This window comes from Dermacentor andersoni, chromosome 5, assembly GCF_023375885.2.
Source record: "Dermacentor andersoni chromosome 5, qqDerAnde1_hic_scaffold, whole genome shotgun sequence".
NCBI lineage: Eukaryota > Metazoa > Arthropoda > Arachnida > Ixodida > Ixodidae > Dermacentor > Dermacentor andersoni.
In genome coordinates, this window is record NC_092818.1 from 94,752,410 (window position 1) to 94,778,062 (window position 25,653).

The 25,653-nt window shown below is 46.0% G+C and overlaps 2 protein-coding genes across 2 annotated transcripts in view; one reads left to right on the forward strand and one right to left on the reverse strand.

Moving 5' to 3' along the window:
- The window catches only part of LOC126530903 (corticotropin-releasing factor-binding protein), a 121,585-nt gene extending 97,029 nt beyond the window's left edge, over positions 1–24,556 (forward strand). Inside the window, exons 7-8 of the mRNA XM_050178229.3 lie at positions 18,580–18,736; positions 21,179–24,556. Coding sequence (XP_050034186.1) covers positions 18,580–18,728 — 149 coding nt within the window. The 3' untranslated portion in view covers positions 18,729–18,736; positions 21,179–24,556. The remainder of the gene's footprint in view (positions 1–18,579; positions 18,737–21,178) is intronic.
- Positions 1–25,653, reverse strand: part of LOC126530902 (uncharacterized) — a 174,594-nt gene that overhangs the window by 137,741 nt on the left and 11,200 nt on the right. The window lies entirely within an intron of this gene.

Consider the following 25,653-nt stretch of genomic DNA (forward strand, 5'->3'; position numbering starts at 1 on the left):
GATACATATGTAAGCTGTGCTATTCGGCATGGCCTTTTTGGCCTGTATACAGTCATAACATATGAGAGGGATTGCATAAAAAGAATACGATGCCTATTTTTGAGAACAAAATTTCAGTAATACGTTTGAGTGCGTCGTAGAGAACGGAACGAATACAACCGAAAAAAACATTTTCGGTTATCATCCTCTTTCTCGAAAAAGCAAGCGAAAACGGGCTAACGCCGCAATGCGACCTCGCATAGTCACGTCGCACAACGTTGATAAATATATAACCGCTGATGCCGTATGCTTGGACCATGCGGTATGTAGAACAAATCTGTAATCCAACACCTACCACTGCTTAGGACGCTCGCGCAGTTCGTAAACAGTCCCTTTGCTGGACAAGCTTAATTCAGACTGAAAGGTATGCTGCTATTACTTGCCAAAACTATTTTATTCAGGGGCGAAAACCTCATCCATCCAACCAAGTAGTCACACAATGTAACCTGCAGCGAATAGTTTGAACGCTTGTCAAAGTATAACATCACAGCTCCTATCGTAGCAGAACGGTACCCACGCTGTTACGATCGTCGCGTATGTTTCATGGCTCCTAAACCGCAGCTTAAGAATAGAGAATAATACTGCAATAATGTCACATTAGTGATTGGAATATTCAGAAATACACAATTGATCTCCCAGGCTGATTGTAGGCTCAAATATGCGCGCACACATCGCGCTGAGTGTTCCGTCCACCTCAACGCCAGCATAAATTCCGGCCATGACGCCTTAAATCACTTCAGCACGCCTCACAGAACCGTTTACCACGTAGAAGACGCACGTCATACTAAACAGACCGCACGACCACGAAAACAAACGCCAGAACCTACCGCCGAGCGTATACCTGCCGTGCAAAAGACCGCTTTTACCCAAGCCAGTATGGCGCTGCTCATAGGCGGCACCACTGCGTTCACAATATGGCGGCGCATACAAAAAAAAACGGTCTATAGGTAAGGAGCTTAGTCATGGTACAAACTGGCACATTAAATGGTACAAGATATTTTACAATGTACAGCGCCACATAGCACGCTTTGTCATATTTAAAAAAATTGTTGTTCAGCATGTTGTCGAGTCCGAAAGGCCCAATTCTTTCTTTGATTTTCTATGCGCACTCTGTCTTCGCACTAGATTCCAAGAGCGGATGAACCCAGACAACGTGTGCACTGTCCACCTATGCTATATACCGCTGCATATGTAATACTTAACGGCTTTGTTGTGTACAGAATTACGCAATGAAACAAGAAACGCTACCTAAATATCCTCACTAGGCAAACACACGCCGTCAAGGGCACCATTTATTTAATGAAACGAATAGCTTTCTAGAAGCATTCAGTTATTCGCTTACACTCATAATCATTGTCGCTGGTTCCGCTACAACGTTTTTAATTACTGTGCCTAAGGCGGCCTGCCTCGAGAAAAGAAAAAGAAAAAAAAAGAATTGGCGGCGCATCCATCCTTTGCAGTTGATTGGAGAGTTTAATGCGATTACCCATCTATCCGTACGATGGTGTGCAATGAATAATATATTTTTATATCATCATCATCATCATCATCATCATCATCATCGTCGTCGTCGTCGTCATCATCATCATCATCATCATCTTTTAAGTCCACTGCAGAAGAAAGGCCTCTCCCTGCGATCTCCGATTACCCCTGTCCTGCGCCAACCGAATCCAACTTGTGCCTGCGAATTTCTTAATTTCATCACCCCACCTAGCCTTTTGCCATGCTCGACTGCGTTTCCCTTCTCTTGGCTTCCATTCTCCAAACCTAATGGTCTTCGGTTGTCTAACCTACGCATTACATGACCTGCACAGCTCTATTTCTTTCTCTTTATATCAATTACAATATCCGCTGTCCCCGTGTGCTCTCTGATCCACACCGCTCTCTTCCCGTCTCTTAACCTTACGCCTATCATTCGTTTCATCGTACTTTGTGCAGTCCTTAACTTGGTTTCGAGTTTCTATGTCAGTCTCCAAATTTCTGCCCCATATGTTAGCACCGGCAGAATGCACGGATTGTGCGCCTTTAGTTTTAATGATAATGGTAAGCTTCCAGTCAGGATCTGATAATGCCTGCCGTATGCGCACGAACCCACTTTTATTCTTCTGTAAATTTCCTTCTCATGATCAGGGTCGCTTGTGAGTAATTGACCTAGGTAAGCGTATTCCTTCGCAGACTCTAGAGGCTGACTGGCGATCTTGAACTCTTGTTCCTTTGCCAGGCTATTGATCATTATCTTTGTTTTCTGCATATTCATCTTCCCGACCCTCTCTTACACTCTCTCTGTTAAGGTCCTCGTCCCTCGTGTTGCTGGACAAGAGAATGTCATCTGCAAACCGAAGGTTGCCGAGATATTCGCCGTTGATTCTTACTCCTAAGCCTTCCCAGTTTAATAGCTTGAATACTTCTCCCAAGCATGCAGTAAATAAGATTGAAGAGATTGTGTCTCCTTGTTTGACGCCTTCCCTTATAGGTATCTTCCTACTTTTCTATTGGAAAATTAGGGTAGCTGTGGTATCTTTGTAGATATTTTCCAAGATATTTACGTAAGCCTCCTGTACTCCCTGATTACGTGATGCCTCTATGACTGCTGTTATCTCTACTGAATCAAATGCATTTTCGTAATCTATGAAAGCCATATAGAGAGGCTGATTGTACTCTGCGGATTTCTCAATAACCTGATTGATGACACGGAAGTGGATACATTGTAGAGTATCCCTTCCTCAAACATGCCTTTTCCTTTGGTTGACTGAAGTCAAGCGTTGCCCTTATTAAATTCGAAACTATCTCGGTGAATATTTTATAGAATGCTGGAAGTAAGTTGACGGGCCTATGATTTTTCACTTCTTTAACCTCTCCTTTTCTCTGGATTAGTATAATGTCGCCATTCTTCCAGTTCTCTGGGACCCTTGAAGTCTTGATAAATTTCGTATAAAGAGCCGCAAGCTTTTGAAGCATGATGTCTGCTCCATCTTTGAATAAATCGCCTGCTATTCCACCTTCTCCTGCCGCTCTTCCTCGTTTCATGTTTTCTAAGGCTCTTCTAACTTCATCGCAAGTTATAGAAGGAGCCTAGATGTAACCTGTTCATTACTACTTCGAATGGAGGTATCCTCGCTGCTCTGGGCATTGTACAGGTCAGCAAAGAATTCATCCGCTGCTTTTACTATATCTTCTAAATTGCTCATGATATTACCCTTGCTTATCTTTGACTGCACACATCTTGGCTTGTCCTATGCCAAGTTTTCTTCTCACTGATTTCATGCTGTGTCCAATTCTTACTGCTTCCTTAGTCTTCCTTACGTTATAATTTTGAATATCCTTTATTTTCTACTTGTCTATCAGTTTTGACAATTGAGCGAATTCTGTATGATCTCTTGAGTCAGACAGTTTAATTATTTGTCGTTTCTTTATTAGGTCCTTCGTTGCTTGGGAGAGCTTACCTACTGGCTGCCTTGGTGCGTTGCCTGCGACTTCAATTGCTGCGTCTGATGCCAGCCTAGTTATAGTTTCATTCATTGCCTCTATGTCTTCATCTCTCTGTTCTAAGGCTGCATATTTGTTTGCAAGTGCCAACTCGAATTGGTCTGGTTTTACCCTTGCTGCGTCTAGGTTGGTCTGTTCGTTGCCCAATTTTACTCTTTCTCTATTCAAATTGAGGCGAATCCCAGAGCTCTCTAACCTATGGTCACTGCACCTTTACCCTACTTAACACTTCTACATCCTGAACTATGCTGGAATCGGCAGAAAGTATGGAATCATTTCATTTCTTGTTTCACTATTAGGGATTTTACAGGTCCATTTTTGTTCCAGCGCTTCCTGAAGAAAGTGTTCATTATTCGCCACTTATTGCTTTCCGCGAATTCTACCAACATCTCTCCTCGAGTGTTTCTAGAATCCATGCCATAGTTGCTAATTGCTTGTTCACCAGCCTGCTTTTTCCCACTTTTGCATTGAAGTCGCCCATTGCTACAGTATACTGAGTTTGCACTTTTCTAATCGCTAATTCAACGTCTTCACAAAACAGATCTACTTCATCATCATCATGATTCGAGGCTGGAGCGTAGGCTTGTACCACCTTTAATCTATACCTCTTATTAAGTTTGATTACGACTACTGCTACCCTCTCGTTAATGCTGTAGAATTCGTCAATGTTGGCCGCCATGTCCTTATGTATTAGGAATCCTACCCCGTATAACTTCTTATCTGGTGGTCATCTCTAGCAAAGGACGTGTGCGTTAGTCAGCACTGTATAAGCCTCACCAGTTCTAACCTCACTAAGGCCAATGATATCGAAAAGAATGACTGATAGTTCCTCAAAGAGTCCTGCTAAGCCAGCCTCACTCAAGAAATTTCGGGTGTTAAAGGCTGCCAGGGTCAGTTTCCTGTGGCGGCCTGTCTGGGTCCAGAGATTCTTAGCACCCTCTGCTACTTTACAAGTCTGACCATCCCCTTGGTCAGGTGCTCCGCAGCTGCTGGGGACTGAGGGCCGTGGGTTAATAATGACTATGGTGAAAACAGGCAGATACGCAGTGACACATAAGAGAATTGCATTCTGAGATTTTACGTGTAAAGGCTAAGTTTCAAACGCGCATCACGATCGAGTGACATCAGTGCAGGGATCGGAATCCGGGGCTCGATGGCGAAATTGAGCCCCATATTGAAGGCGTAGGTGATTGTTTCCGGAAGTAGCTCGTTGCTAACAGCTTTCACGCAACTGCAAGCCTTGCAGACTGTAGCACTTGCACAGTTGTCTTGCCGAGTGCAGCAGATAGCAAAACAGATAGGTGCACGACGGGTTGGCCCACTTAGCGACATTTTATTGCGCTTGGGTATTAGCGCAATTGCAGCAAACAGGACAGAGTACGCGACGAGGAGAAGCGATATCCTCGTCGTTGTCCTGAACGGGGTCAACGTCCGTTTTCCTCGCGCATGGGGCACTGCGTCTCGCGTTTGCGTTGTTAGCCAAGAACCACAAAATACGCCGGTGCAAGCGATTGGCAATGCGCAGCTCCCTAAAAGAGTCACGCGTGGCCTTGAACCTGCAGGAGCCAAGTTCGCCATCGAGCCCTGAACGTCAAACCTCGTGCCGTTTACATACCTGTGCCGCTAGCGCGTATCTAACAGCGTGTTCTTCCGCGGTCTACAACCAAGTAACCTTCCTCGGAAGACGGGCGCACACCTTTGCGGAGCTTATAAAGCGCGCGCCGAGCCCGTATGCTGCAGCGGGAAGACGCGTTTAGTTGCACGCAGTTATCGTGCATGTTAAAAGCTATCAGCCTGGAAATTGAAGCTCGGAAATCGAGACGAAGCACGGGAACTGCGCCCCAGAGCTCCTCGCTGTGCAGCGTCACTGCTACGCTCCGGAGTTCGCGATTAAAAATAGTGCATCATTTTAAGTAATAACTTAACGTATATTACTATAACGCGTCATGAGGCTTAACGTAAATTCTGTGCATTAGAGAAATTGCAGTTTGAGACCGTTGCTTCATGTTCACTATCGAAAGAAAGATGAGCGCCGACGAACGGAACGCTCCCAACAGAAGACCACGTTTTTTTTTTTTTTTCGCTTGACATCGGGCGAAATCGGACGCGAACTGTATGAAGCATTTATTTTTTTAACGTGAAAACGGACAACATTCGACAGCATATGGAAGGAAGGAAAAAGTGGAGAAGGAAAGGCAGGGAGGTTAACCAGTTTAGCTTAACCGGTTTGCTACCCTACGCATGGGAGAGGGATGGGGGAGAGAGAGCACATAGCACAGCACACACAGATCGTGCGTTGGAGTCCATCAATCTGGCGTGGTGCATGATATCACTGTCACAGCTGCTTGTCCAATCCCGTCTCTTTCAAAAACCGAAGTAGTCCCTTCGTCGCCTTCACCTGCGATGTCTTCTGTCGGCGGCATGTGAAAGTCGTGTCGAGGGACAATGGTCTAGTTTCAAGGTGCGCTAGAACGGATGCCAGGGACTGTCGCTGAACATTATATTCAGGACAGTCGCACAGAATGTGTTCCTGCGTCTCCTCACAAAGAGAGGCATTGCAGAGAGCGTTGTCGGCCATTCCAATGCGGAAGGAGTACGATTTCGTGAAAGCCACCCCTAGCCATAAGCGATAAAGCAGAGTCGCCTCTCTTCGGCGGAGTGCAGTTGGCATATCGAGATGCATCAAAGAGGGCAGGTGGTATTGACGGTTGCTCTGATTGGTCTGGCTGTTTGGTGAGCACCACAGAGAGAGCGTGATCTCCTGTGCAAGCACTCAAAGTCTGCTAGCTGCGTCGGATCGTGAAAGCTGTATGGCCTCTTCTTGTGCGTCTTCAAGAGCTGCCCGAGCGGCATTATCGGAGTCTTCGTTTCCAGTGACGCCGCAGTGACTTGACAGCCACTGAAACGTCACGTGGTGTCCTTTCTCCTGTGATGTATGGAGGAGGCATCTAATATCGAATACGAGCTGTTCGAATAGCCCGCGACGCAGAGCTGATAGTACAGATTGTAGGGCTGCTTATGAGTCGCTGAAGATTGACCATTGTCGAGGTGGCTCCCGACTGACGAAACGAAGTGCAGCGCGAAGAGCAGCTAGTTCAGGAGATGTCGATGTTGTTGGGTGGTCAGTCCTAAAGCTGATGGTAATAGCTTTTGCTGGGACAACCACAGCACCGGACGAACACTGGATGTTTGTGGAACCATCAGTATAAAGGTGTTCACTGTCCGCGTACCTCTCGTGCAAAAGAAGCAGAGACAGTTGTTTCAGCACAGGCGACGACAGTTTATTTATTTATTTATTTATTTATTTAAAATACTTTCAGGGCCCAAAGGCACTACAGAAAGGAGTGGGGAAGAAATGGCAAGGCGTGCAGCAAACAAACAAACAGAAGTATTACAAGGCGTCTTGTAAAGCGATCTTGAACTGGTGGTCATCAGCAATGCTGGCGATTGTGGAGGGGAGGTGGTTCCATGCGACACTTGTTCTAGGAACAAAAGAGTCATTACACAATTTTGTGCGACAAGAAGGTAGCCCCACCTTGAAGCGATGATCGGTCCTTGAAGATATGTAATGAGGTGGTTGGAACAAAACGTCCTTCATCTCGTTGTTATAATAATAGATTTTATGAAAAAGGCTAAGGCGAGAGGACTTTCGACGCAACGAAAGGTCAGGCAAGTTTAGGGTTTTCTTCATAGATGTGACACTGGAATGACGTGAATAATTCGACAAGATGAAACGTGCGCCGCGATTCTGAATGGCTTCAAGAGTTTGAATGAGTGTAGTCTGAGTAGGATCCCATATGGCGCATGCGTACTCTAATTTAGAACGTACCAAGGTTTTGTAAAGTGTTAACTTCAGGGACGATGGGGCATCAAAAAAGTTTCGACGCAGATAACCAAGCATGCGATTGGCGTTGTTAGTTACAAATTCTACATGCGTATTCCACGATAGATTAGAAGAAATGTGAACACCAAGGTATTTATAGCTGTCAACAGATGGTAATGGAATATTATTGAGGCGGTAAGTACGCGGACAGTGATTAGTGCTGTGGCGAGAAACCTGCATACTTTTACATTTAGTTGTATTAAGTGTCATGAGCCATTGACTGCACCATTCAAATACCCTATCTAGATCACGTTGCAGATTGAGATAATCGTCATGGTTAGTAATTTTCTGGTAAACCACGCAGTCATCTGCAAACAGTCGGACAGTTGAGGAAGAAAGGCAAGTAGGAAGATCATTAATATAAATCAAGAAGAGCAGAGGGCCCAAAACTGACCCTTGCGGGACACCAGATGTTACGGCAGAATTACGTGAAGAGAAGTCGTTAGCCGTCACATACTGACTACGGTTAGAGAGAAATTCCTTTATCCATGCAAGTACATTGGGGTCTATGTTAAGTTGATTGAGCTTGAAGATAAGTAGATCGTGTGAAACGGAGTCAAATGCTTTAGCAAAATCTAAATATATGCAATCAGTATCAAAGTCATGATCCGCGTTAATGAACAAGTCGTTAGTAAAACATAACAATTGCGTTTCACACGAAACTACCTTACGGAATCCATGCTGATAAATGCTGAAGAAGGAATTGGACTCCAGGAATTCAATGAGGTGCGAGTATATTATATGCTCTAGAATTTTTACTGGAATGGATGTTAATGATATGGGGCGGTAATTATTGGGGGAATGTACATCACCAGATTTATGCACAGGGACCACCTTCCCTATCTTCCAATCAGAGGGCAGTGTAGACATCTGTAATGACTGTTGAAAAAGCTTTGACAATATCAGTGCAGAATAAACTTGTGTACACTTCAGCATTTTTGATGAAATACAATCTGGACCGGCCGACGAAGACACTTTTAAGTTGACAATCAGCCTTTCGACACCAACTGCATCAATAGCGATATAATCCATTGGGAAGAAGTTGGTTCTTGGTATATGCGGAAATACTGTGGGAGTGCTCTTATGAAAATGAGTAGTAGCAAACACATTGTTCAGAACATTGCAGCATTCGCTTTGAATTACTGGGACATCAGATTGGATTAACTGAATGTGTGTCGTTTTAGTACCGTTAATAATGCTCCAAAACTTACGGGGATTAGAACGAAGTAGCAAAGGAAGATTTTTATCAAAGAATTCCTTCTTGGCTTTTGAGAGCGCAGTACAGAATTCTCTGTTAAATTTTTGATAGCAAGACCAGTGGTCTATTCTGGCTGTGAATTTTGCGCGTCGAAATATCCGCTTCTTTTTGTTGCGCATGCGCTTTAACATGTTATTGAACCATGGTGAGCGAGTACATGATGAAACTTTCCTTTTAGGTACAAAACGATCAATAAGAGACAAGGGTTTGTTTTTATAAAGCAACCAGTTATCCTCAACCGATCGCTGCTCAAAACCGGCGAAAAACCGATCAGCAAAGACCTGAAATTCCCCATTCATTCCAGTTACGTCTGCTTTGCCGCAGTCTTGGATGACCCTAGTTTTTTTCTTAGAAATCTTTGCCCGTAGAGTGAAGTGAATTATCGAGTGATCGCTAATTCCCGGTGAATGAGTTAAGGCGGTAGCTAGGTCGGGTGTAGTGGTAAGTATTAAGTCTAGAATATTAGCGGAAGTGGAAGTTATGCGAGTGGGAAAGTGAACGAGCTGAGTTAAGTTGAAGTCGTGACAAAAAGTTAAAAATTCTTTGCTTTCAGCTGAGTTGTGTTTTAAGGAAACCGAGTCTCGTTCCCATCTGATGTCAGGAAAATTGAAGTCGCCAAGTAAGAAGAGGGGTGATTTTGGGTATCGGACGAACAGCTGATTGACAACATCGTGCAGTTCATTACAGAACGATAATGATGCAGTTGGTGGCCGATAACAGACACAAAAAATTATTTCGCGAGAATCAATGAGCACGCGCGCACACACAAGCTCAAGCGAGGATACAATTGGAATAACATGGGAAGCAAGACTATCGGTAACCGCCAGCAGAACACCACCACCAGACCGGTAATCACGATCACATCGGTAAAATTTGTAGCACTTTTCACAGTCCAAAATTTCTTCATTTTTAACTTTTGCAGAAAGCCAAGTCTCCGTTAGACCAACAATGTCAGCAGAGCAGGAATCAATAGCGGAAGACAATTCCACGCGTTTATTCAGAATACTCCGTATATTGGAAAGAAAAATAGAGGAGTCTTTTGCGCAGGATCTGGGCGGGCATAGCTATGATGCACTGGAAGTGCCAGCACGTGCAGTTACAGTACCAGCGCTATCTTGCGTATCCACTGATCGTGCTGAAGCGATTTCGCGTACGCTGTTACTTACTGAGCAGTACAGGTACGCTTTTTTGTCCATGATTAGTTTATTCATGCGAAGAGAGTACGTCTTCCCGGCTACCTTTGCAAATTCTGTTAGTTTCCTCCTTGAGTTTCGCGTAGCTCTGCAATAATCTTCGCTAGCTGATACACCAGTCCCCTTGAGCTTGTATTTCTGCGCCCAGACTGCATCCCTGACTTTAGACGACGAAAACTTGATGATAATTGGCCGAGTCTTTTTATCTGTGTAGGATCCTAATCTGTGTGCTCGGGAAACTTCCGAGTCGGAAATTTGTATTTTAAGGTGACGAGACAAAACGTCTTGAACAAGGCCTTCTGACTGAGCCCATGTCTCAGTCGGGCAGTCCGGTATTCCAAAGAACAATAGATTATCTCGTCTCGACCTGTCTTCAAGATCGTCCAGTCGAGAATTGAGTGCCTGGCCTTCCATTCTGACAGCTTCGGTGATTAGACGTGGTGCATCATTAAGAGCTGCAGAACCGTCGAATGATTCGACAAAGGATTCAACCGCGCATAATCTTACTGATAGATTAGCGACGGTCTGTACTAAGACCTCCTGCTTTGTCTTTAAGTCGTCGAGAGCTGCCTTGAGCTCAACGTGACGGTGGTCAACGTTTTCAGAAAGTTTAGTGATAGCATCAAGTATTTCTTTGTTAGTAGGACCAGGGTTGAGTTCAACGTCACCGCAACACATTAAGAGTTTCGTAAGAAATACGCATTCGCACAAGCACTGAAAGAGCACACTTGGGCACGGTAGGAGCAGCAGGCAGACGTTGCTAGTCCGCTTACAATAGAGAGAGGGGGGTTTACTAACCTGCACAAAAAGCAAGATCGGGATTTTGAGCGACTGCATGGCTGCCGCTCCACCGTGCCCACTGAAGGGGCGTAGGATTTCCAGTGCTCTTATATCCTCCTGCGTCGCTGCAGTCGCCAGCAGTGTTGTCGACCCGCTGACCATGGAAGGAATGTGCCCGGTAAAGCAGAACTGATGACATGAGGACGCATTATTGAAGATCGGGACCGTCAGCAACGCTGGTGATGGACAGCCGGTGATCGCTGGATCCGAAGGTTGTAGCCACGTGCCAGACCGAGCGATAAACTGCACAAAAAGCAAGATCGGGATTTTGAGCGACTGCATGGCTGCCGCTCCACCGTGCCCACTGAAGGGGCGTAGGATTTCCAGTGCTCTTATATCCTCCTGCGTCGCTGCAGTCGCCAGCAGTGTTGTCGACCCGCTGACCATGGAAGGAATGTGCCCGGTAAAGCAGAACTGATGACATGAGGACGCATTATTGAAGATCGGGACCGTCAGCAACGCTGGTGATGGACAGCCGGTGATCGCTGGATCCGAAGGTTGTAGCCACGTGCCAGACCGAGCGATAAACTGCACAAAAAGCAAGATCGGGATTTTGAGCGACTGCATGGCTGCCGCTCCACCGTGCCCACTGAAGGGGCGTAGGATTTCCAGTGCTCTTATATCCTCCTGCGTCGCTGCAGTCGCCAGCAGTGTTGTCGACCCGCTGACCATGGAAGGAATGTGCCCGGTAAAGCAGAACTGATGACATGAGGACGCATTATTGAAGATCGGGACCGTCAGCAACGCTGGTGATGGACAGCCGGTGATCGCTGGATCCGAAGGTTGTAGCCACGTGCCAGACCGAGCGATAAACTGCACAAAAAGCAAGATCGGGATTTTGAGCGACTGCATGGCTGCCGCTCCACCGTGCCCACTGAAGGGGCGTAGGATTTCCAGTGCTCTTATATCCTCCTGCGTCGCTGCAGTCGCCAGCAGTGTTCAAACTTTTTCCCGATTCCTGGTACACTGAGATGGACTGTGGGGCTGATAAGATACCAAGGGGGTATCGATGGTTTAGATGCAGCGGTGAAGCCCGAGGGAAGTTTGTCGTTGTACTTGATGATAGTTTTAGAGAATGATGATTGGTGCCTGTCTGAAGGTAGTGCTGCAAGGTGGTGATAAGGGGCACGTGCAAAATGTCTGATGTGCGTTCTCAGGGCTTCCACCGTAATGTGAGTTCGCATTGGATAGTCCCGAGCAATCGCAAGTGTTGCCTCTGTTGACGTGCATCTGGGCAAACCAAGGCAGACTCTGAGTGCTTGAGCTTGTGCTGCCTGCAGAACACGAATATTTGTCTTGCAGGTGTTGTTCAGTACAGGTAGACTATATCTTAGAAAACCGAGAAAGAGAGCTCTGTAGAGTTTAAGCATTGCGTCTACTGACATCCCCCACGTCTTTCCTGTCAAGTATTTAAACAACTGGGAAGTTGCTGTCAGGCGCCGTTTCATGTAGGCCACGTGCGGGCTCCAACAGAGGTCTCGGTCAATAATTACGCCAAGGAATCTGTGGGTTCGGACATAGGAAATGGTCCGCCCATTGATTGAGATGACATAAGGCGTCATCGGTTTGCGAGTAAATGCTACTAGTGCGCATTTTTCTGGTGATATGCTGAGACCCTGTTTACACAAGTAGTTCGCTGTCAAAGTGGCCGCTCTTTGAAGTCGCGCACGTATCTGAGGACGTGTGACTGCCGAAGTCCAGACACAGATGTTGTCAGCGTATATTGAAATTTTGATGGTAGTTCGTAAGTATTCAGCAAGTCCAACAAGAGCGAGGTTGAATAGCGTCGGGCTGAGAGCACCGCCTTGAGGAACGCCCCTGCTGGTATAGCGTCGCGTAGTTGGGCCATCGTTAGTTAACACAAAGAATGATCTTGCAGATAGGTAACTTGCAATCCACAAAAAAACTCGACCATCTAGGCCAACCGTCGCAAGGGCGGCGAGAATGGCCTCATGTAATACGTTATCGTATGCCCCTTTCACATCTAAGAATAAAGCTGCAGATAAACGCTTACGGGACTTTCGTGCTGGACATATGAAACGAGATCAACTACATTGTCGATGGAAGAGCGGTCACGTCGGAAACGAGCCATGGAAATCGGATTAATCTTGTAGTATTCAAGGTACCATTCCAGGCGGCCAAGGATCATTCGTTCCATTATCTTTCCTACACAGCTGGCCAGCGCTATTGGGCGGTAAGAGGTGAGTTCTAATGGGGATTTGCCCTGCTTTAAGAGTGGCACCAGGCGGCTACAATAATGCATACAATAATGAATTGTTCTATGCCACGTACTGCTTGGGGATCATTCTACCTTTCTGTGTACCTGATCTAGCTTTCTTTTTCCCCTGTTGCTTGAGGACTTTAATGCTCGTGTGTTTATTTGTCACCAATGATCGCATGAGCAAATACTCTTGCCGCATGCAATGAACGCGCGTCATATGTTGCAGTCGCCACCTACACAGAATTAGGTTACTGCGTAAAGGCCGTCGCGGTCCTAAACTCAATCACAATAAAAGGCGTAAGCTTTATGGCAACACAACTTCGGCAGCATAAACAGCGTTGGCTGCAAAGTATGAAAATTATACTGTAGTTGCTTGGAGCGTCAAATGAAAGTGCAATTTTTTTTTTTTTTTGTGCTGGTTTGAGCGACCCGTCAACTTTTCCATGGGTTAGTATAGTGCGATGGCGCAAATCTGTGTGTGGCTCTTGCGATCGGTATTTCGCGTTAGCTCCGCGTAAAAAATCAAAGCAGACGGCAGGAGTCATGAGAATACAGTTGCAAACAGCAATGAAGAAGCAGCGAAGCCAGGTTCACTGTAGCTCTGCTGCGGTGAGTAACTCGAGCATTCTCCATCGCCCAAGACGTTTTGTATACTTGTCTTTAGCTTACGCCATCGGTCAGTGTGGCATTTATAGAAGCGAATAATTGTCCATCCCTTACCGAGATTAGTACCCGTAAAGCACGTTGCTCTCTTCTAGCACTATATGTCTAGGACTTCGATCGGAGCAATGCCAAACTTAAGGCAGGCAATACCTGATCGGCGTGTACGTGCGCAGCCAAGCACTACAGAACAACACGTATAGTTGCAAAGTGAGTCAACGCTTTCTCGAGTCCGTTTGCTCCGCTGGATAGGCTGCCACGGTAAATTCTATTAAGAAGCGCGAGCCGACGTCGCGAGAGCCGACCTAATGGACCCTGGGGTCGGGGAAAAGTTGTAACGCTGGACGTTCTCTCCATTTGGGAATGCTTTTACTTTGTGTCTTGAAGGTACTTCGTACACTCGCCCTCCGCGCAATCGTTCTGCCGAAGCCGGAGCTGTTTTCGAAAGAGCGTTCGTTAGGCGCCGACCACTCTCCGGCACGGGCGTGTGATGGCACGCCGGGGTGTCGTCAATGGATCTACAGCTAAGCAAGGAGGTCCGCGAGTCTCTTGTCCCGAGACGTCACCCGCAGAGCCACGTGAAGCAGACGGCCCTGCGAAAACTTGCTCGGCTCTCGAGCAGACGAGCTTTTCGGCACCACCTGTTCGGCTTAGTGAGCCATCCGGCACGCTTGACGAGCCAAGCCGGAATCACTCTCTCGATTGCCACCTGACGTGACCGGTGGAAGCTGCGTGTCCGTCAGCGCAATTTACGGATGGATGTTTGCGGCCTTCGACTTTGCAGTGGTGTGATGACACGCGTACCTCTAACGTGTAGCACGTAACGTTTCCCATTTCCTAACCGTTAAGGCCCTCCATTTTTTGCCCGTCTATTAGGTACTTTGTCTGGCGCTCCTCCACCAATAATATTACGTCGCTTTCCTGTATTATGCTTCCCGAATTTCTCAAACTCTTCACATCACCACCACCAGTGCTAGATAGTATGTTTTTCGACAGTATCTATAGAAAGGTAAGTAGTGGAAAATCACGTAACAGATAGAGAAATGGTATATGCTGGGAGGTTAACCAGAAAGGTCGTCCGCTTCACTATATTGCTATCCTGGATGAAGAAGGAAGAACCGTTCGATAGAAGAGAAGATAGATAAATGTAAAGGGGCCGACGCAATAACGAATTGGAACGTACCGCTTTCACATCCTACACGTATATATTTCAAAAGCTCGTAGTCTCCACAAGGATAACTAGCGCCGTGGCAGGCTTGAGCGCGAAAGCTTGTTGCGGCTTTTGTTATAATATTTTGGGCACTGCATAGCAAAACGTCTGAAATTTCAACAAAAGAAAAGAAGAAAGAAAGATAGGGTGCTTCGTGAAGCTTCCCGTCATCTACAGACATTGTACTGTCTGTACAGTTACTGTGCTTCCTATACAATAACTCTGTACAGACAGTACAATCGGCGCACCCAAGCGGAGAGAGGGTGCAACACGAGTTCGCCGAACAGCAGCACATGTGGAACATTTCCACGCTCCGCGCGGGTGACAACTGACGCAGACTTGGAATTGAGAGTGAGAGCGTGTCCTTCCGACGACGCCTCGTGGTTTATACGCAACAAGGTCGCGCGGTTTCGCCCCTGCAGCGGGCGAAACCGTCTTTCTCTGGGAGAAAAACAACGTCCTGCATCTCTTCGTGTTAGCCACCGCGCAAGGCTGGCTGGCGGGCTGCAGGCGGTCGCGAGCTCAATTTTCACGCTCATCATTCCTCGTTACGCCTACGAAGCGCGTCGGCACAACAAAACAGCTCCGTGGGTTCAGGCGTCAGAACGTGGCACCGATGTGCGCTAGAGTCGGGCAAAGCGACTCCGCGCGCGTTCGCCTACGTCAGAGCCAAGTTATTATGCAGAGTCGAGCCAACTCGCACTAAGGCACGACTGAATGAAATAAAGAAAGGTCGAAATCGCCTACCGCCTTGCAGCAATGAATAAATGCTGAGGTGTCCCCGATTTCTAACACGCGTTATATTAACTTCAGTCCAACTGTCGGGGAGAAAACTAATCTTGTGAAGCAATTTAAAAGGATGGGATGAGCGCAGAGACGTAGACGTTCTTAGTTGTGAAGTGACAACACACATACGTCTAAAAGCCATTTGAGACTAGCTTTACTGAAAAGAAGAAGCTTAGATTTGATCATTTCAGCATTGATAACCAGTACACGGCACAAACAATATTTATTGAAAAACTTGCAAAAACGGCAGCGATGAATAAACGCGCCTCATATAAATCAGCAACATATGAGTGCACATATAAAATCATCCATGCCGTCTCTATTCATCTATGCCTCTGCCCGTTCATGGCTAACGTCACATGCAGCGTAACAACAGTTCCTGAAGCCACCGTCTTGTCATTTCTCTAAATATATTTCCAGAATGTCACGTAACTGCAAGCAGAACTTACTATGACAGCCTTAATTGCTTAAGACCACGCATCGTACCTATCTAGCAGCAGCGCAGGAGTGCCAATACAAAGTGTGGAAAACGTTTTATTATGACATCGCACGAGTATTCCGGCGGTATAGGCATCAAGCAGGTAAAGAAGGCTGAAGAACAGTTGACCTTTGTGTGTTTGTGTATTTATTTATTTATTTAAAAATATCTTACAGGCCTCAAATTGAGGCCTTGAGTAAGGGGGGCAGTACATAGAAAATACATAGAAAATACATAAAATATGTGACATCCATAAAACCGTAGCAGTTTACATACTACAATGGTAACTACAAACGAGGTGAAAATCATCATCGTCATCCTACTTTTATGTCCACCACACAACGGAGGCCCCTCCCAGCAGTTTTCGATTACCCCCATCTTGCGGTAGCTGATTCCAACTTGCGCCCGCAAATTTCCTAATTTCATCAACCTCCCCCCCCCCCCCCCCCCCTCAGCCCCCTAATGTTCCGCCGTCCTCGAGTGCACTTCCATTCTCTTCGCACTCATTCCGTAACACTAATGGTCCACTGGTTATCTGCCCTATGCATTACACGGCCTGCGCAGCTCCATTTTTTTTTTCGTTCCTAATGTCAACTAGAATATCGGATATCTCCATTTGCTCTCTGATCTAGCTACACCGTGTTCGTATGCACCGATGGTTTATCTTTTTTTATCACGCACCAATTTCACCCATGCTCATCTCTGCACCTCCTCGGTTGTACAGGTAGAAAGTAGTCACAGAAGGAGTGTTCCACACTTCAACTGTTCCGTCTGCAAAAATACGATTGTATTACGGCGTTAGAGTGCACTGCGAAACAATAAGTTTATACATGTTTATTGCTACTCGATTCGCAATGTTTGAGGCGAATCTGGCATCGCATATCATTCACGGCCAATGACAGCAACGGGGGGCACCGCGTGCGCTTAACTTCGATGCATAGTTTTAATATCGCTGCGCCTCTCGCGGATAGGAGGGCAGGCGGTGAGGATGTCCAAGCTAATGATCCCTGGCGAACCACGGACCGTATTAGCGATAACAGACTGTTTTTTATTAGAGCTTTACCGCGTACCAGCTTTCACGACTGCGCTTACGCGGAGTTTAGCGGGCTCCGGTATAAGTTTACCATAACGTTCCGTGTTTGAGCAACAACATGGCAGCACCGAGGCTGCCCGCATCGATGTTGTAATTTGGCCGTGATGTTTGCACTTTGTCGTTACAGCAAGGAAAAAAATGGTACGATCTACAATCGCTTAGTCTCAGCTGCACGCTGAGGACAAACTGTGAGCGCTGTTTTGTCGTCATTACTTTGAGTGGTTGCTTGTTTTGACGCTGGTAGGCCTAGAGCGGCTTAGAAGGACGACGCGCTGTCACCGCCCGATCTCAGAGGCCACTGACACGGAAACGTCTGTCAACTATCATATAACATATGGCGCCTATCGCTTAGAGCGTCAATTAACTCTGCATGTACAGTCACGTGGCACCATTTATTAGATGGGAATGATGGCGTCTGTCTAGGACTAGCAGAGCCAAAAGGGGCTGATTCGATTATTAAGGACAAAACAGGGCTTATAGGTTGTCTCCAGCGTGCGTTAGACTAAGGGATAGCCGTTTTCACCTTTTTATTTCTTGCCACAGGGATGGTGAGAAAGCATCACGGCCGAATTAGGATCGAAGCGATCAGCCTGCGCTGCCATGTTGTTGCACAAACACCGCATACAGCAAGGCGTTCGGGTAAACTTATACCGAGGCCCGCTAAACGTCGCACGTGCCCAGTCGTAGCAGCCGCCGGTCGATATTTGTTAACCCTCTGCTAAAACAGTCCATTAGAGTGCTTTAGCGTATCTGGTATTCCGTTAAACGGAGGCGGGCTGGGCGTTTTGCTGGACGGGTGTTTTGCCGGACGGGCGAAGGTGCAAACGTGAGTGGCCTTGCACGGTGCAGCCACCACGGAGCGCAGCGCTCAACTAGACAAACACAGAGCTATTGTTGAAGTACAAGCAAATGTGTTATACTTCGCAGCTAATGTAAATTTCACAATTACTTCACTGCCGAAAATGTACAGCAAGAGCGAAGTAAAGTACACTTCAGGCTTGAGGCAATGAAAATAAGGCTAGGACAAAAGACAAGAAAGACATTTTTGAGCTCTCAAGATGTAATATATACGCCCACATCGAAATAGGCATTTATAGGCGCAATAAACGTGCCTCTAAAATGTTTCTAGACCCATAGTTTAGGCTTAGACGTTAAATGAGCACGCTAAAGACGGAAGAAAGAAAGACATTTTTCCTAAAGTTGCGGTGTTTGACTACTCCGTCGCCATTTTACATGTCTGTCTTCTGTCTTCTGCCGATTTCTTGACCACTTTTGTAACCTGCTACAACCTCGTCTGCTTCCGTTCCGGACCATAGAACCTTATAAGTTCTCAAAGGAAAAAAAAAAAGGACACTCAAACAACGGAGTCGGGGTCAGCAGTAAACAGCAAAACATATTCTTTCTGTGCGATTTTCTTTCTCTTTAACTGCAGGCAAGAAAGCCATCGGGATTCCATGCGGAACGACCGCCGTGCGCCTGGTGTCCACTGGAAGATTCGAGGACTCCATAACTTTCGGCTACGAGCCCATCATCGAGAGAGAACGCGTGCGACTGTGCGCCAAGGCCCTAATGACAGTGTGACGCTACAGGTGAGCATGCAGCAGAGCGAAAGTTGCGCGTTGTAGAAGGACGATGGATTAAACGAGAAACTGGAGACGTTAGGCTGCCTGTCGTCCTCGCATTGTGCTTCCGACATGTTGGCAGGGAAAGCTGAGAATACCCACACTCGCGGACACAAACACGCACATACGGGCACATACACGTGAAGTTGTTCACAGCGTCTCGTTAAGAGCCGCAGACTTCGCGAAAACCTGAAACCCTCGTAGCACCACGGGTGATGCTTCTAAGCCACTAAGCCGGGAGCAGCCTGGCATTTGTTTACAACAGGGCCGCATGGTTTGAGGAGTCAGGTATGGACCTTATTGTGAGGTCGACACTGCAGACTCCTTGTTGCATTCTGATTCGTCATTGTTGTTGTCCTTCTTGATTTTGATTGTCAGAACAAGTTATTGAATACCGACCTCACAAGCCGTCCCGGCAGAGGGCCACGAATTCATTGTTACAATCCTTATTGATAGCAAACTCAAACAAGCTCTTTTAGTACTGACAAGTGTTAACTCTTACCTTTTGCTGTGAGCGACTGTCATTAGGTCCATGCGCTCTCTATATTTCTTCCCCTTTCTCCAGGGTAGGGTAACAATTGGGATCTTTTGTTCTGATCTCCCTCTTTTTTTTGCATATTTCCCTCTCTTTCTCTCTCTCTCTTTCTCGCTCAATTAATCACGTAATGTATATCTAAACGCTGTCCTATTCTCGCTTCACGAACTGTTGACGACATGTTACTCTTGATACAATTTTTTTGTTTGCGCTGACACTGATGCAGAGTCGCTGCACCTTCTTAGCTGTTTTGTTACCGTTAGAAATGTGTTCATTTTCGGTGCTGTTATGTTTCAACATAATATTTCATGGCGTACTAATCACAACGTATACTGCGATACATAAAATCATAGCCTGGTCTCTGGTATTTTCAATGGTTTTGCAGCAGCAATAATTCCTCATACAATCTAATAATTCTTATTTGAAACTTCAAAGATGCACCTCAGGGTACACGAATGAAAGTAATAATTTGCTATTTCCAGTATAAGTGCTACGAATTAAAACATCTGAAATTTACAAAATGTACACCTGGTTCCTAGTCCCCTACTTTTGCAAGTCAATCACGAAAAATAAAGTTATGAAGATTTCTTGATGTAAACACTAGATATAATGATGTCCATGCTATGCGGAAAAGCAGTAGCTTCACAAATGTGAAATCGGGTAAGTTCCTATTGTGCAGGGAGCATTTGTTTTTACTCATTGTAGAGGCCACCTGGTTTGTTTTTCATTGTATGCCGTAGGCTCACTAAGCAGTGGCTCTCAGGTCAGGGAGCATACAGAAGCTTCCCCATACTTGCTTATTGCGCTCGATTAGCTTTTTCTGTGCAAGCAAGGTGGCATAGTGTGCGTTCAATTGGCGCTGGAGCCACCACTTGCTTCGCTCAATTCCTGTACAGTGCTGTACAGTAATGAGGAGTATTGCACAATATTGTACGGTAATGAATATGGGCCCTTGTACAAGGGGCGCTTGGAATGTAAGAGATCAGAAAGCTAGTCAAGCTTCCGTCGAAGGTCGGCCTGAAATCGACCGCGTGCTCTTGCGCGAGTCAAAACCTCACGAGACTGGAAGGATTGATCGTAATAATTCGTACATACGCTGTCGAAGTGCTTATAGATAAAAGCAACCCGCGGTGGGGACGATAAAGTTGCACTCGACATTAATGGAACACAATTATCAAAATAACACGCCCTCGTGAGAATCTATAGTTGTTTGAGACATCGTTAAACAGCAGTCGGATATGAAAGTTGACAACCTGAGAGAAGCTCCGGTGTCGTCAGGGCGGCTGGCAATTAAATGTTACGTTGCGGAGTCGACCAAAGGGCAGAGTCGACGTCTTTTTATTGAAGAAGTGCTAGAAGCACTGGAGGCTAGTTTCGACAGTACCTGCAGCCGAAGTTTTATCTTTCTAGACTCCCCAATCTGCCCAAAAAAATGGTAAAATCTGATAAATAGTTCCGCCGTGATTTTTCAGATGGTGCATGATTTGGCTAGTCGACGAATTCCAAAGGAAATGCTTAACAACGCCGCGTAGAAAAACTGTCGATCACATTGAACGATTTCTAAAGGTGTGGTAAGGAGAGAGGCTTGGTAAGAAGGAGAAGCTTGTTGCTAGCTAGATGCCACGTGACACGTCCGAGCAGCCTCTCCACGGTTACATATACAAAGCTGTACATATTCAGATTGAAGCCTTGAAATTACTTTAACGGTTAAAGTTATGCTCGCTTAGAAGTTTTTTTCTCTGCTTTGTTTGCAGTTAAGCAGGTGGCAAGTTAACGTAGATCGGAGTGAAATTTGCATGCCCGATTTTTCAAACGAGGCCGTGCTCTGTGTGTTCTATAACGTGGAATTTATTTTTCTTGGCCGCTCGTTCCAGACTATCGACAGAATGAAGATGGACCGCTATTTGAGATGGACTCTCCACGTGATCGATCCGCATTTGCAACTGTTCCAGGGCGAAAACAGAGGGGGGAAAAGGGAGAAAGAATCGAATGCCTCGACACCGGACTAAACGGTGCCTCGACACTATTCTCGCTTACGTTACTTAGGCTCCCGCTGTATGACCACGTTTGTTTATTGGGAATGTAAATAATTCAATTTTTCTTCGGGGTGTTCGTTTGCTTCCTTTCAGCTTCACAAGGTACAGCGGTTTGCAACAGTCATTTGCTGCCGGACGCACGTGTACCGTTCGCACGGCCAACAGCGGACTGTTCAATCTGTTCGCTTCGAGCTCTGATATCGCTCTAGAAAAATTTTGTGACTTTTGTTCATTCTTTGTACTTTCTGCATGCTATAGCCGCTTCGATGATAATGTCGTACCTTTTCCACATCTCACAAATCTATCACTTGTTAACTGACGAACACCGAATGATAACATGCTCCCCGTCAGCAATTCCTTGTTGTTTTTCTTAACACTTATTTTCTATGAACGAGCCTCGAAGCGGAAAGTAATTTAAAGACCCTTCTACTGTTTCTTCACTATTACATGTGGTACAGAATCACTGTAATCATTTGCGCTTTGCACTGATTTCGAACGCTCAATTTGTTGCTGTTGAAAGTGCTGATGTGTTATTTCATCCTACACACAATGTGCTGTGGAAAATCCTTCAGCGCCTCAAAGAACTCGAAATCTAATATCAGAGCATATTTTGCATGCATGATTTCACAATAGACATTGATGTATTGCATTTGTCTTTTGTGTCAATATTTTGTATTACAGGTTTTGTGTGTATTCCCAAAAAGCTCGCGTAGTAATGCAAACTGAACATACCTGTACGTTTGTGACAGAATATGTCATATCTCCATAGCAGTTCCGGATGGCTTCAGCTTTATACAACCAATTTCTGCAAACATGCTCATTGTGCATAAAATCTTTTCGACAGCTCAAATGTACAATGAAGGGAATAGTTCAAAACGTTTTCTCTATCAAAACGTGCTTTTAACGCAAACGAAGCAACGGAGACAAACCAAACGCTGATATTTTATGATCGTTGTTTGACTGCGTCATCAACTGCGTCATCAATTATGTGTTTGGCTATTTTAAATAGGCATGAGATGAACGCAGTGACAAAGACGCCTCAGGTGTCTTCCTCTGCTGTCGAAGACACGCTGATGGATTAACTTGCCTGTCCACTACTCTATGAGTCCTTGGCGTAATTAGTGAGAGAGCGAGTTCTTGGAGAGGAATGAAAGTATGTATTTCAAATCGATGAGCCTGCTACCTTGCGCTTGTAAGTGTTGTTTGTCGAGTTGCTCTTTTGTTCGTACAGTCATTAGTCGTTATAACTTGCTGTTTGTTGCGGACAGCGTCTGCAAAGTTGCTTTCCCACTTTACACCACTCACTCATTCCCACTGTGCAGCTAAGGCTATACAGTGCTTTACTTCGTTACATTGCGAGCGTGAGCACTGAGGTGGAACACCGTAAGATAAATAACCGTTAGGCTGACAAAGAAAAACACCTTTCATTACGAAAGTAAGAAAACAAAAGCGTAAACGAGATTTTTTCCCCGCTGGATGCAGTCGCCGAAACTAACTGGCACCCAAATACAGGCGGAAGAGGACAATATCTTTAGTTGGTGTCTAACTATGGGTACGAGTAATGAACTCCCCAAGCGTTAAGTACGACAATCATCGCCGGGGTTCTTCGTTCTGAACTGCAATCACGCGTCCAGAAATTATTTGTCCTGAGAGGACCCACACATAATTTCCTGCGTAGCATTGTTTCTTGTTCGCTTGCTATTTTTTTTAATGCTCGACAAGGCTTAGGGAACGGAGTTATGTGTCGCACAGCAAGTGCGGTGATCCGAGGTTCCGTCAGGCCTGTCGTGATTCCCTGGTGAGAGCACATCGTCCTTGTTGCTCTTTATGTACTTTAGCGGAACAGTCGTGCAACATTCTCCGAGTAGTCTGCTGCTTTAAAAAGTCCGCTGTGGTATTCACTGAAAGCGCCATTAACGATTTATCGTAAAACTTGCTACGATCCTTGTAGCTTTACTTAGTTAATCTAGCTGAGAAGCTGGCGACACTAACTGAATGAGAAGTGTGCCGCCCACAGAGCGAAAAACAACCTGCTCTTTTATATTTTTTACTCTCTCTTACAATCATAAGTACAGCAGCATGTAAAGCGAGTTCATTTATGGAGCATAGAAATCGCAAATCGAAATCACGGAAAAATATGGCGAATATTATAAGAAATTTATTGTCTATGTGGAATGATAGCGTTCTGGTGTAACCAACTGCGCTCGGCGCTGGCACTGAGTTGTGCGAGGCTACACGTAAAAATACTCTTGGCTAAACGAGCCAAATCTTCGCTCCGGCATTTCTAGTGGCCTCTGCCTGCCTTACGTCCTTTGGAATTATGACGGAGCGAGGCGACAAGCCGAAACCACCGAAATTTATTATGTCGAGATCTCGCATATCCGTTTCGGCCATTCAGACTTATTGCTTCCCTTCACGTCAGCGCAGAGTTATAAGCAAAGGACAGCCGACGGTGGTAAAAACGCTGACGCCGAGATTCGGCAGAGTCGCTTGACGCAACGAGAGCCAACACTGGTAGAAAAAAATGCGTGCTCTTCTCTTATCGGCCAGTGACGTCAGCGCTGAAGTAAACTAATCAGGGAATACTTCCTAGAATCTTCGCATTTCGTTTCCTCCTTCGACTTTATCCCTTGCACGGCTGCCGCTGCGGCGCATCCAAGGTTTGGGAAGTTGGTAAACAAAGTTATCGCTTTTGAAGCAAGCGACATAAAGTGAGGAGTTCATTGTTTCAGCGGTAGAATGGTGAAACGATGAAGTTTTTCTATCGCCTTTTCAGTAAGTACCACGGCGCTTTCCTCTTTTCCCGAAGAGTGTGCAGTGAAACGAAGCACTCATTCGCGAGCACCTGCATCAGTTCGATCGACGCGGACGGGGTGGCCCGCGTTCAAACAGGGCGCGCTGCAGACAGATCGCAGCCAAGGATGTGAACGCTGTCTATACATACTATAAATACCTGTACAAGTCACGTGTTGTAAGTGAGGTTTGCCTTCTTTTTTTTTTTCAAATATGGAAAAACTAAAGTGTTGACGGGAGATACGGACACGAACTACCTTGTTCTTGTTGTGTGCCCTCCCCCCTTGCCCTTATATCATGTACAGCAAGTGCGCACAGCGCGCCAATGGTGGAAGTTGTTGTCTCAATCCCGTGTGACTATAGTTGTTCAGAGGACGAAAACAAAAGAACAAATGTACGAATAAAGGTTTTCCTAAACCATGCCGCAAGTCGTCTGTACATTGTGCGCGCATCGCCAGTACTGGCGAGTGACCACCCTGTATTTGCGGTTGAGTCGCGCCTCGCCAGCGTCGGTGCTCCATCATCTGGTTATGAATGGCCGTGCAAATGTGTCTTCACATCACCTCCATGTCTCAATGAGCGCGATGCTGATGCGAAAGTGCTCACGTACGTTTGTGACGAACCTGTGCTTGAGCCGCAGTATAGTGTACTCTCACGAAAGTCCTCTATGAAGGTCAAAAGCTTTTGTAAACCATGCTTGTTGAAGGCGCCATAAGCGCCAATAAGGGTTCTACAGAAAGTGAAGAAGACTTTTGTAAGGGCAAGCTCGAATGGCGTTTTCACAGCGAGTATGCAAACGCCCATTCTGCACTTTACCGCGTTTTTTTTTTTTCATACTTTCTGTGGCGTCAGGATAGAGGTCAAGGCCATCGTGAATACGGTATTTTAGATCTTCGTTCGAACGGTGGAGAAAAGTACGTTCACGGCTGATTGGGGGGAAAATAAAACCCGACTGTTCCCGTTCGTCCCCTCCCGTTCGGGAGGGGACGATATTGGCATTAGGTATTATACCACAGCCACGACTTATGTGCCACTCAACACTCAATTCTGTGCCACTCTTATAATCCACCGTTCACGGCCGACTGATCCTATCGATAACGCAGATGGAACGCCGTTTTCACCACTGACGAAGCGCAAGAAGGGATGCATCGAAAACAGATCACTACAATATCACGGTCCAGGAGCCTTTACGTATAAAGGGATAAACAATGGAAACCTACGCGCTCTATTTTGGCTACTCATGACCATATAAAGCCCCCGGACAATGAAGCCAAGGAAACTGATAAATTAGCTGTGGTTGAAAGTGAAATTTAGAAAATAATAAAGAAAGGGAAGTGAATGTGGACTAAAAAATAACGTACCACCGGTGCCAGCCGAATTCCCGCCCATATATATATATCTGCGTGTGCGTGTGCGTGTGCGTGTGCGTGTGTGTTACCGGAAGAAAAGTCGCTTGACAATACATTTACAAGATATATACAACGGGCAGGAGACAGGCATACAAGATGGAGCCCGTGCGC